Source organism: Grampus griseus (assembly GCF_964374135.1).
Source record: "Grampus griseus genome assembly, chromosome: X".
Lineage (NCBI taxonomy): Eukaryota > Metazoa > Chordata > Mammalia > Artiodactyla > Delphinidae > Grampus > Grampus griseus.
In genome coordinates this window covers 91,155,579-91,169,489 of record NC_138999.1, presented here as the reverse complement: position 1 = coordinate 91,169,489, position 13,911 = coordinate 91,155,579, and the positions used below count along the sequence as shown (strand labels likewise).

Genomic DNA, 13,911 nt, shown 5'->3' with positions numbered 1-13,911 from the left:
TCAACTTCTATTTTGCAAGGTGGTGAAAGAACTATAAGCTAGTTATTATTATGCTGGTGACAGTAAGAATAAGAATAGTTTACATTCTTGAGTTCCAGGCACTGTGCTAGGTGTATTGTTGAAGAGCCAGAAGAACGCTGGAGATTATCTAACGAAACACATTTATTTTATACTTGAGGAAACAGGCCCAGAAAAGTCAATTTATAAGTATTGTGTCAGTTAATGGGAGAGTCAGGTTGCCACTCACTGAGCCAACCTAAGGTGCTTTGGTCTCTTTCTTAATATTTCATAAAATAACTGTGGTCTCTCCGTGTATATTGCTCTTCAGGAAATTGTTTATTTTTTAAATAGTAACATTAAAAACAAGTTTCAAACTATTTTCTTTTTGTTAATTTGGTCTCACATGGGCAAATTCTAATTCAAATGACAATTCTTAAGCTATGAGACTAGCATCTAAAAGTGAAGAGGAAACTACGTTTTATAACTCTACTAGAGGAAAAAAAGAAAGAGCAGTACTTTCTCCTAAAAAGAGAGAGAAAAATAAAACCCACAATTTTAAGTGAGGTTTGTACTGGCAGGAGGTGGGAGAGGGTAGAAAGACAGGCATTTAATTAGAAGAAAAAGAAGGAAAGGAAAAGGGTTTCAATGTGGAATGTGCAACTCAGCCTTCATTTCAACGTGCACAGACCTCAGTAGATAGCTGGAAACCTGCCAGAGAACGAGGCCTTGGAAACAAGCTGGAAGACATTGGAGAGACTTTAACCAAAACAAACACCAGCAGGGGATGTGGTTGGCAGAGCTGAAAAAGCAAAGGACTCTATGAGTCACTCTGACATTAATTTTGAATGGTATCATGCTTCCATTTTGTTATACAGGGTATCTATACAGAATTGTATATGTATGTATATGTATATATATATATATATATATATAAAATATACATACACACATACATATATATTATTTAGGTAAAGAACATGTAACATTACAGTCATTAGAAATATACAATTAAAAAATATAGAGTAGAAAAGTACATCCAGTATCTCACTATTCTAACCATTTAAGTCACCATTTTTCATGTGCAAGTTTTAACAGAACTGTAAGAGTATACAAATAATATGCAATACTTTACTAAATATCATAAACATAGTTCTATGCTGCTAGATACCTTCATAAACATTGCTTTTCAGAGAAATAATATATTAACTGAGATAATTTACTTCATTTAATTTTTTACTATTTAGTGTTTTGCTGAATTTGTCTTCCTACAAGTAATAGGAACAGTGATAATGATATCAGTAGCTATCTTTTAAGGATAGCTACCATGTGCCAAGTGCTTTATATGCATTGTTTTTAAATTTTATAAAATCTTGCAAGGTAGGTATTAGCTCCATTTTATAAATAAGGAAATTTATACTCAGAAGTTAAGTGACTTGCTCAAGGTCATAGCTAATTAATGGCCAAGTAAGCACTGAATTAAGTCTGTCTTGTTCCAAAGCAGGTCCACTTTTCACCACAAAATGCCACCTTTCTGCTAAAATGAATATATGCTTTTTCTATATTTTTGTATTTATCATAGATTTCCAGAGGCGGAATTATTGGTATAAAGAGTATGAACATTTTAAAAGCATTTACTACATACTCAAGGTTGTTTTCCATGAAGGAGGTATTTATATAAAGTGCCACTATCCCAAAAATTTTTACAGAAGGAAATAAATTTGAGGGAGAAAAAAGAGGTTACATCAATGAGTGACAAAGGAAAATCTGTCTAATGTAAATAAAGCATCTGTAATCATTCACCTTCTGTAACATAGAGGTTTCTAGTTTGAAGATCTGATGGTAGGAAGTGTTCTCTATCTCTGGATGTGAATAGGTACATATAAAAGTCTTAGGAATTATAAATGTGTACAGGACATAGCATATAGTAGATGCTTCATGAAGGTTCAATTTGACATGGACTTCTGGCTCCTGATGAAGATGTGGAAAGCTGAAAGGAGTGCCACCTCCACCCTAACAACAATCAAAACATGAATAACCTACGAAATCATTACTTTTCTTGAACCCAGAGAGAAGTCTCAAGGCAACCAGCCAGGCTGAAGTCTGAAAAAAGACAAGCACTTGCAGGGAGAGATGGGACATGAGCACTGGCTCACCCGTGGCTACAGAGGGAAGACAGGATCACATAGAAGCTGGTATAAAGAATTCTGCTGAACATGGATGGACCTGGAGATTATCATACTAAGTGAAGTAAGTCAGACAGAGAAAGACAAATATCACATGATATCACTTATATGCAGAATCTAAAAAAATGATACAAATGCACTTATTTACAAAACAGAAACAGACTCACAGACATAGACAATGAACTTATGGTTACCAGTGGGGGAAGCGTGGAGGGGAGGGACAGATTGGGAGTTTGGGACTGACATGTACACACTGCTATATTTAAAATAGATAACCAACAAGGACCTACTGTATAGCACAGGGAACACTGTTCAATATTCTGAAGTGACCTAAATGGGAAAATAATTTTAAAAAGAATAGCTATGTGTATATGTATAACTGAATCACTTTGCTGTACACCTGAAACTAACACAACATTGTTGATCAACTGTTTCAATAAAAAATAAAAATTAAAAAAAAGAATTCTGCTGAATTTTTAATGAACTGCTAAAGGCCAAGTATGGGCTAGCATAAGAGTACAGTACGCTCATGAGCCACAGATACAAGAGGAATACATGCACAGTCATAAGCTTTTCTCCACAGATTTCTGGTACTGACCTGATGGAGAGAAGAAGCCCTTGCAGTAGGAAAAGCGTGAAACCATGTGCAATTTCTCTCCCCGCCCCCCATGGAATAAAAGCCCTAAGCCTTAGGGGAAGGGCACATCAAACCCTATTCCCCGCAGGGTGCAGAGGAAGACCTGATATAGCTGGGGGAAATGTAAAAAAAAAAATAATTCACTCCTCTATTTCTGGGGGGTAGCGCAGGAATTAGTCCTGGGTCCAAAACATTTAGGATGTCTTACCACTAATAGAGGGGCAGGGTAAATAAGAAAGTCTCACTCTCATGACCTAGAAGCACAGTATCTGCCTAAGACTGGGGTTGAATCAGGAAAACAGAGAACTCCCTGCCCCACACCATCAGGCTAACAAGCACTTAAAGAAGCGATAGCAGTATACCACTAGGGGAGGCAGGAGAGCATTGAGCGAGAATCTGAAGCACAGAAGCACGAGGAAGAAGCTCAGAGAAACCCGAGGACGGTAAATACCCCACCAAACACACACACACACACACACACACACACACACACACACACACACAATAAAAACAAAACCCCTAGACATTTCATATTTAAACTGCTGAAAAACAAAGATAAGGAGAAAAATCTTAAAGGCAGCCAGAAGATAGAAGGAGGAACGAAAATGACAACGGACTTCAGAAACTATGCAAGCCAGAAGACAATAGAGTGTTATCTTTAAAGTGCTGAAAGAAACTACAGTAACTGTCAACCCCAAATTCTATATCCAGTGTAAATATCTTTTAAAAATGAAGAAGTAAGGACTTCTCACACTAAAGCAGAGACTTCATTACCAGAAGCCCTGCACTAAAAGAAATGTTAGAGGAAGTTCTTCAGGCTTAAAGAGTATCGTACCCAGATAGAAACTTGGATTTACCCAACGAAATGAAGATTCCAGAAATAGCTCAAATGAGTATAAATATAAATTTTTCTTCTTTTTAAATTGCTCTAAAAGATAACTGACTAAAGAAAAAGTAGTAGTATTGAGTAGAGGGAAAATAGTAGTAGTAGTGTAGGTTCATATCATACCTAAGAGCAAAATGTATAACAACCATAAGCATAGTACACAAACTAGGACACCACACAGTGAAGTGGTAGAATACTACTTGAAGGTATACTGTGTAATTTAAGATGTATATTGAAAAGTCTTGATTGTGGTGGTAGTTACACGTCTGGACATGTTTGTCCAAACTCATAAAATTCTACACTTAAAAGGATGAATTTACCAAGTGTAAACTATACCTAAATAAGCCCTAGTTTATTTATTTTTTTAAAGATTTTTTTGATGTGGACCATTTTAAAAGTCTTTATTGAATTTGTTACAATATTGCTTGTGTTTTCTGTTTTGGTTTTTTTTGGCCACAAGGCATGTGGGATCTTAGCTCCCCAACCAGGGATCGAACCCACACCCCCTGAATTGGAAGGCGAAGTCCTAACCACTGGACTGCCAGGGAAGTCCCCTAAGCCCTAGTTTTTTAAAAAAGAGAATTATCATGCACAACTCACCTTTTTACCCTCTTGACTTTTCTTCTTATGGCATCACAATTCTGATGACTGCTGATGAGAAACCATCTTTTTGTGTTATCTAGCCTTACCTTTGCTTTTTGCCTTATATAACTGAGGTTTTTACTCCTAATATCTGATGGTGGAGAGAGCTCTATACCTTCAAATCAAGCCAAGTATACACACGCGCACACACACACACACACACACACACACACACACACTTAACTACACACCCCTCAGGAATTAAAATGTGCGTGGAGCCATGGAAATTATAAATGTGCCATAAAGAAGAGAAACTTCTATGTATAAGGTGTAGGTATCTATGCACAAAGTGGCAAAATTTGCTTAGATCACACAAATGTTAACTAATCATTCAGTCTAGAATGCAATTGAAGTAACAGAAACAATATATTTGTGTCTGTATCACATTTCCGTCTATAGCTTATTGTTTCTGTTAATAGGTCAGGTCAAAATGGCTTGAAAAAACTTTTGTCATGAATATTGATACTCTCTCTGTTCCTTATACTCACCAAGGTTCTTTCTGCTTTTAGGATCCTTCCACAATGCTATTTCTCCTACTCAAAGTCTGTGCTTTAGGCACATTTGCGCAACTTTTAAAGATCTCCCCACCCTACCTGGGTAGATGAATTTAAAAAATAAGCTACTTCTGGGCAGATGCAGCCCTAAGGTTACAAGGCTTGGCAGGCAGAGGGCACCTTTGTCTGAACTAGAAAGAGGCCCCTTCCACTGGACCCATTTCAAGACACGTCTACACAACCCATACATAGAGGACCGGTGGTCAGTCGACAGTAAGGATCAGCCTAGGGACAGTGATCTGGTTTTTGAGGGACATTCCTGGGGAAGAGGAACCCTGCATTTGTACATAACATTATACAAGGTTGAGAAAATGTCTATTCACCATATTAGAGAGTGAGGGAAGGGCACCTGATCAAGGTGATAGGGCCACTAAAGCACCCCCCATCTCCAATCCAGCCCTTACCACTGCCCCTGCTCTACCTAGAATGAATCAACATCATCCTCTACAACCATACCTTTGCTTGGTTATCTCATATTTGTCCTCCTGATGTCATTTTAACAGTGATTCCCCCAGGGAGCCTGACTTTCAATCTAAATTAAGCCCCCCGTTCTTTACTTTTATATCACTATGAATTTTCTTACAGAAATATATTACAATTGCAATTATATAGTTATTCCTGTGCTTACTTATATATTTGCCTCCTCCAAGCCCCCACGCACCCACACACAAATACACACATTTAATCACTTACATATTTCTAGACCATAAACCCTGGAAGAGTAGGGACTATCTGTTTTGTTCACCACTTAAGACTATCACAGTGCCTGGCATATATTTTATGCTTAATAAATATCATTAAACAAATGCAGAGATTTTCTTGTTAGATTATTTGGGAAGCTATCACATACGTGTGCACATTCATGTACATAGTATGATATAGAATGCTATGGAAACTTTTTGTAACATTCAGCTTAAAAGTTGAATGTCAGTAATTAGAATGGTATGGACATATAATATCAAACAAGTGATATTTTTATTTGAGTACATATTATTTGAATTAGTTCTCTTTTCCTTTAGTGATTTTATTAATTTTCTGCTAATAATGTTTAGATCTTATGTTTTGTTGGTTGGTTCACTATAGCTTTCCAATCCATTTTTTCGTAATAATTCTCACAGTTGTCACTGAGCTATCTTAATTTGATCGTTCTCTCAAAGTGAAATATGTTTTGGCATTATTTGACTTGCAGTGTAGGGTTTTGACTTAACAATCATTTTTGTTATTAGAAAATGCAGAATGAATACCTAATGTAACTCCACTTACCAAATAGATTCTGCCATAAGTACCAAGGCCAATGGTTTTATCCAGTGAGAATATTCCAGTGGGATCCTGCAAAAATGTAGGATAAAACTTTTCAATTTTCTTGGAAAAACAGCCAAGCATTAAATTATCTAGAGTGGAATTTCTAATCTGTCTTGTTCCTTTAGAATTTCCATGGGAAGAACCTAAGTATTATTTACCAAAAGCATAGCGTTGTCACAATCTCCCTGGACTGAGTGTAGTCATTTATAAAAAAGAAGCAATGGTGTGAACATTAACTGTATAATTATCATAAAACTGTAAAATGCATACAATTATGTCTAGTTGAGGCATATTCATAAGTTAATTAGAAAGGCTATTAAAAGTAGAACTAAATTAATTTACTTGCAATTGAAATACTCTTTTGATATCCATCTTTTGAGTGCTAACCAGACAGGCAGAAAGTTTACCATATGGCAATGGTAATATTGAGTAGATATGTAATGATGAGTAGGTACTGGCTACAAAGTCTAGATTGTTTATATAATAGTAATTCTTAAGAAAGAATATTGCCTCTAAATATAAATAACAAAATAACATCATGGTATTAAAAGAGCATCATTTTTTTAAAAAAAACTAGACAATATAACATGTTTATCAGCAGATTCTTAAGGCTTCCATATTTATCCTTAAACATTGTTTCCTTACCTTAAAATATGGATATTCATTTCTTGTTCACCACAAAACATGGTTTCTTGAATTTTATCACTATTTAAACTCTTACTCTAGCAGCTTATTTTGCTATTTTAGCAAAAGAGATATGAAGTATGAGTAGATGCCAATTTATGCACGAAGTAATAGGAGCACTGGCAAATTCTTGGAAATTCACATGCCTTATAGAAAGCACATTTTATATATACAAACTTTGTATAACTTTGTTTAAAAATATTTTTATCACTGTGATAAATGTGAGCTAAACAGAAAAACTATTGAGCAAATGCAATGTATATGACAAATTATAGATTCCTTTAAACTGGTGTGATATTTGTTTAATCTAGCAAAAGTGTCATAGGAAAATGACACAGCTCTGGGATTACTTCAGTCAATAAGTATTCAACTGGACAGAGTCAGGAGACTAAAGTTATAGCCCCAGTTCTGCCATTAATTAACTATATGACTTTGTGTAAGTTATTTACTCTCTCTGGGACTCAGTTTTCACATATATAAAATAAAGGTGCTGTGTTAAGTGATTTCCTAGCTCTAAAATTCTTTAGAAAAAAATCAGATTCTGACATTCTAAAATCCAGATGTTTCCAATGCATTGATATGACAATTGTTAGCAGCCTACTTTCTTAAAATTAGCATTAAACTCAATGTCACAATATGCACAGTATTACTGTAGGAAAATATTTCAGGGAACATACTCCCAATGAAAATACAAATTTTTTTTAATGATAATTTTGAGGATTCAAGAAAACTAAAAATAGATTGTTATAGTGGACTTTGATAATAGGCATATCATTGCTGTTATAATTCATTGAAAAATTTATGGGAAAAAGCCAACAAAGAAGTTCCTAAGGTTTGGCTTGAAGAGTTTATCAATTTAGCATATTTCTTTAAAGGAGATCTTTGAGGAACTTATATGAGACATTATTAATTCTGGAGAAACAGTCTCTGGTCATCTGTCAAAAGAATCAAATATGTTAGCTGATTCCTATCGGTAAACCATTCTTTGTTACAGTTGAGGCTGCATTTTAGCTAAAAACAAACAAACAAACAAACAAAACCCCAATATCATATATCAGAGAATTACTGTATTATCTGAACAAGTTTATTTCCGAATCTTTGAGCACGGTCTTTAATTTCTGTAATCCTTTTTCTAGCCCTCAATAATGTAAGTACTTTACTCATATTTGAACCCAGGTATCTACCTACTCAAAAAAGACACCAAGGAAATGAACGGGACAACAAAATGCCGGTGGAATTCTTGAAGGCCTTATTTTATCTATATTCATGTTGTTTGGAAAATTTTTCCTGCTCACAAATGACCAGAACATCTTAATTCTCCTCATGCTCACATTTAATAAAAAAAAGGTTTTTAAAAACTTTTTTTCTGTTCTTAAAGGCAGCTCATTTTAGTATTCATCTAAGACTATTTTTTTCATTAGTTTTATGTAATATTTTTTGTTTCCATCTCCACACTAATCTCTTTCAAGACTAAATGATTGTCAAACTCGGCAAAAAGAGGAAGGGAACTATGTTAATTACTAGAGTAATATTACTCAATTTCTTGTATCAGATTTTCCACTGAATTATAGTCAGAGAAAGCTTATTCTGGGCTCCCAAAGAAGGAAGTATTGAGAAGTCAACTTTTTTTGGTCACTGTGAAATTTAAAGTCCTCACCAAGGGGGTCTCTATGATTACTTGGTCTTCTCCTCTGCCCTGCTACTCGGAGATAAGAAAACCAGAAGAGGAAAGATCTTTATATTTATGACTGCTATATCAATTTAGAGAATACTTGGTGGTTCAGTATGTTCCGGTGTTCCATTTGGTTAAAAGAATGGTCACTTAACAAGAAAACTTAATTTGTGAAAGTTTTTTTCAAAAGATATTACTAAAAGTCTAAGTTTTAAAACATTTTTGAACCATAAAATGTTGGGCAAATACTCCATACTTCGTTATGTTTTTCTATGTATCTAAATTAACTCTTGCAATTTAAAAGTCCTAGTCTGCCCCCTGAAATCCTGAAATTGGGGAGTTGTTTCTGTCTTCTGAATTCAAGAAGAGGGGGGAAAATGGGAACATTGATGGGTAATTTTATTAAAGGCAGGGGTTTGGGGGTAACAGGAAGAAAAAGAACCACTAGAAGGCAGTGTTTGCTGGTCATGGAAGAGACGCAAAAGCAAAGGCTGATCTACAGGACCAAATACAGCAGAAATTAAGAACAAAGTGGAAATGATAAATGGTCATCATAGGTAGCAATAAATTTCAGATTTAGGGCAGTAAAAGAGAATCATAGAACACATTCCAGTAGTTAGACAGCTAAAGGAAGAAAAGAGATTGCACAGTACCTAGAAAGAGCAGAGGCTATTGTTCTTTTGTTTTAAATATTAGAAAATGTGATTTTATGAAAATAGTTTATGGAGAGAGAACCTGAAAGTGGCAGATAAAACAAAATAAGTGTCAGAGTAAGCTTCAGAGATATTTGGAGGAATGGGCTTCACAATTCAAGTGGAAAATTTAAAAAGGACAATCTCTTCCTTTAGACTAGTGTTTCTCAAACTGTGAACTGCATAGACTCTCCTTACATGAGACTCATCTGGAGAATCTTGTTTAAAATACAGATTCCTTGTCCCAACCATGGAATTATGAAACTAGAATTTCTGTGGATGGGTCTCAAGATCCAAGATCATTCTTGGGCACTGTTCTGGTGCACTAACATAAAACCCACTGCTCTAGATATTGAGGGGAAAAAGACTGAGAAAACTGATTGAAGTACAACGTCATTTTGAGGTGATGCTCTGGGATACCTAATGAAGGATATGTTGAATATTTCAATCTTTGTGGACTAGAAGGTAAAACTGATTCAAAATAGGGGGCTAAGGGACTTGAGAAAGTGAAAGTTTCTCATGACTGAGTGTGGAAAGCAGGCTTGGTCTGGGTGAAGGAAGACTGGGAGAGCTAGCAGTTATATTTAAATATAAACTTAATGTAATTCAAATATAGTTTTTTGGATCATGTACTATTTCAGATCACCTCTGCCACCACTGTCCTCCAGGCCTGTCTAATCCTGACCCCAATATAGATTAGGACTACACACGGCAGTGTCAAATACGAAGGCCAGAGTTGTGAGGAATGTCATTACCATACTGGGCACAGAAGGCAAAGGGGACTATCATAGTGAAAGACATGCCAGATTTGGAGATGAAGAAATAGTTTCCAGTCCCAAGGATTGAGTGACATATGCATAGTAGGGAAAAAACCTTATATATATATATATATATATATATATATATATATATATATATATATATATATATCCCCAGGTATTGCTGCTGGCAGACAATGTGAAACACAGATTTTATATATATATATATATATATATATATATACATACATACATATGTGTATATATGTATATATATATATATATATATATGGTTTTGCCATTCTCTTTTTCAAAAAGGAAGCACAAACCACAAATCTCTGTACTTTCTTTTCTGTTTTGTCACCTATAGGAAATGTTTATTCAATAGTAAGTCAGGAAAAATGGAAAAATGACAGTAACCCACTAATTAACAAAGAAAATGTAGCTTACCCACCTGGCAGTCTCTGGTTATTATGTTTACTCTTTTATTTTACGTCTTTAACTTTAGGGAATTATGCAAAAAAGAAAGTACATTTCTCTCTCCCCTCTCCCTGCTTCCCCAGCTTTCACTATTGTTTAATATTTTAGGTCTTAAAAGATATCTATCTAATAACAAAAATGCCAAATAACCTTCTACTACTTTCTTTAAATCACAATTTGCACAGCCAGCTTGGTCTCTTTCAAAGGTCCTTGTCTTGTGGTCATTTAGCTGGCCAGCCCTAGAACGGACATAATATATCAATCTTAAACTAGACCCATATTTAATCATTCTATACTCTTCAAGATTCTTTTCTTGCTCAGTGTGAAACTCCAAAGTCTGAATCCCCCCTCATTATCTGGCTGTTGCCAAGTTGGTATACTTGGTGTTGACAGATGCCAACTTTCTGACCTCATATGTATCCTATTGAGGATAATTATCACAAGGGATCTCACCATATGCAGGTTTCTTTGCTTGCTTTATCATCTCTACTTTGCATCAAAATGCAAACTTCCAAACAGATAACTTAGATATCTCTTGACCTTTTCATTTACTCTTATTTCTTCAGCAACTTAGGAAATAAGTCAAATGCAAAGAAATCCAAAATCACTAATCTATACCTCAGTGACCAAAACAACAGTGAATGTTTTGCATCTCTAAAAATTTGATGTAAAAAAAGAATTCTAAATAGGGGTGCTCTTCTTCTGCTTGATTTCTCAGGGTTTAGACCCTGATGGATGTTCAGGAAGAGGGGAAACTTATGCATAATTTGCTCACATGGTGAAGATCTCCATGATATAAAATAGCTCCTATGTTATAGAAATTTAGAAATTGTTAGAAGTTGAGGACCTTACGAGACTTTCATGAAGTCTGTAAAATAAGGCCAAACATCAATGCCCTGAAATTTTGTCTTCTCCCTATCCCTATATTAAAAACTAACCTCATCTTTCTCCCCTCCACACCCCCACCAACCCCCAGAAAACTATTTAAGTGAGCTGCAATGTAAAGATTGTAGCCTTTCCCCTTATCTTCTTGGCTCTCACCAAGTTCTCATGTCCAGGGCCATGACCGGGTCAGTTAGTCTGGGCCATTTCCCCCCATTTTTTTTTTTTTTTGCAGCAATCAAACCTTTTCTCCTTGTTTTTGGAATTCCGTGCTCTATCATTTCTAGGAGGTCTTTCCCATTCCTCCCTTCAGTCAATTTAAAAAAGAGTTTATTTCAGTTTGCCTATGTGTGGTTTCCATATTTGCCCTAGTTTTTTTTTTTTTTTTCTCTTTCCCCCACCGTACACAGAGAATGTTGGAGGAGGGTAACATTTCATTCATTGGTTTTACACTTGGGAGCAAATCTAGTCAGAATGTGAAAGTGCTGTTCAGAAAGGAAACCACCAATTGAGGCCTCCATATTCCAGAAATCTCATGTATACACTGAGTGGAAAAATATTTAACTTTTAAAAATTCTATGACTTTATTTTATGAAGCTGCATCAATAACCACAATGCTGATTATCTGTAATTCAACACGTTTACATTGAGGCTCCTTTAAAAAAAAGGCTGAGAACAATTTGCTAAAATGTTACCCATGTGCATCACCTCCTCCTCCACATTGTTTTAGTGTGAAATTATATAGGTGAGCCTTGGGGAATGCCCCATTTTTGAGGGGGACAGGTGTCTGCCATCATCAGGAAAACAATATTTAAATGTAAATATGTATAAAATTAAGGCACTGCTACTTTGAATAGCCCCATAACCTCAAGGTTAATATTTAGCTTTCCCCAAAGCAAGCAGGCCACTGCCCTGTACTACAGTTGCCTGGTGATCATTCCAGCACGGTGCATGCTTATTCCCTTTAGAGAGTCCAGGGGCCCTTTGCATTCAAGAGAGGGTGCGAGTGAAATGCCAATCTAAAACGGGAACTTGAAAAACGGATTTGGGTGGGATCCAATATCTGCCAGAAACCAGATGCCAATGAAATAAACGGTGCTGCTAAAATAATAAGTCTACTAATAACGACGGCGATAATAGCTCACCAATCAATTACAACTCTGGAGGAAAGCTGGGCATTTGGGAAAAGGAGAATCCGCAAACGAAAACCACGAGAAAAAGCTAAATCTGGTTAGCAAGTGAGCGCAATACATTTTATTTTTTAAATTGGGGTGTGCAGAATTCACTTCTTCCCCAAGCGGCGTCGAGTTCTTTAGCTCCAGCAATACTAAATCAGGACCAGTGCCCTGGCAGAGTAAGAAGGTTTTAGAAAGTGCTATTAGAAAGTGAGACTTCAACGCTTGAATTTTCTGGCCCGCTGGCACCTAGAAGGAAAGGTCACGCTGAGAGTGGGCATCTCTTCTGGCAAAAGAAGAAGCAAACGACGGGGCGGCAGGGTGACAGAGAGGCGTGCTTTCAGGAAGCCACGCGTCGTCGCGCTCTTTGGCCTCTCCTTGGGTCCCGCTAGGACAAGTACCCGAGCGCCGCTAGACCAAACGGGCCACATTTAGAACAGGTCCCGCTGTTTGTGGCCCGCACCAACCTACTGCCACCTCTTCCCACCATCCCTCTTCCCCCGGCCCTTTGCCTTTCCGTGAGTTTGGAGCAACCCGGGTACCCAGGGGGCGCCTTTCCCGCAAGCCCACTCCCGGGGCCCCCTCCTGCAGTCGCGGTCTTATCGAAGTCCTGGCCTAGCCAGGCTTTCGGACGTCTGTCCCCTCCATCGATGCTCAGAACTCGCAGAAGAGAGCACTTCGGGGGTGACGGGCGTCCTCTACTCACCGGCAAGTGGCCCAGATCCGTGACCTCCTTGTCCCTCCAACCCCCAGGTCCCGCCATGACTTCGAGCGGAACCGGAGCGGGTGACTGAGTTAGGCACGCTCGGGGAGTCTGAGGTGGAAGCGGACAGAAGTCCAAGGAGGAGAAGGGAAAGGGAAAGGGCCGGGGAAGGCAACGGGGACCAGGGTTTGCGGCGTGGGAGAAAGAGGAGGGGAATGTGGAGGGAAAAGAGCGAGGAGTGGAGGGAAGCCGGAGTTTGAGAGGCGGGAAAACGAGTCTGGCTAAGGCGAGAGAAGAGTCTGAGCGTCCGTCCCGGAGACCAAGGAGTGAGAAGGGTGCTCCGAGGGCGAGAGCGTAGCGTCTGTCCCGGCAGGGTGCGCCTCTTTCAGGGTGGGGAGGGGGGCGGTGCAAGGAGGGGGCCCGGGAGCAGCTCGAAGGGGATTGGTGCAGCGTCACGTCGCCAGGTGGGCAGCCCCGCGGCGGGGAGGCGGGCGAGGGGGCCACTGGCCGAGAGAGGTGCTGAAGGACTATAACGGTTTGCGAGCCGGCCCCCGGCGCCCGCCCCCTCCCACGTCCACCGCTGAGCCCGCCGCCCCCGCCCCCGCTGGCGAGTGTTCCATAGGAAACTTTTTCGAGGCAGCTGCCAGCCCCGGAAAACCGG

The 13,911-nt window shown here is 38.1% G+C and overlaps 1 protein-coding gene across 3 annotated transcripts in view; it reads right to left on the bottom strand.

The window, feature by feature from the left end:
- Positions 1-13,310, bottom strand: part of NRK (Nik related kinase) — a gene marked incomplete at both ends in the record, with an annotated part of 163,678 nt that extends 150,368 nt beyond the window's left edge. For all 3 annotated transcript variants that reach the window (XM_082681152.1, XM_082681153.1, XM_082681154.1), the window contains 2 exons: positions 6,166-6,231; positions 13,254-13,310. In XM_082681152.1, coding sequence (XP_082537278.1) covers positions 6,166-6,231; positions 13,254-13,310 — 123 coding nt within the window. The remainder of the gene's footprint in view (positions 1-6,165; positions 6,232-13,253) is intronic.
- Positions 13,311-13,911: the final 601 nt, after the last annotated feature.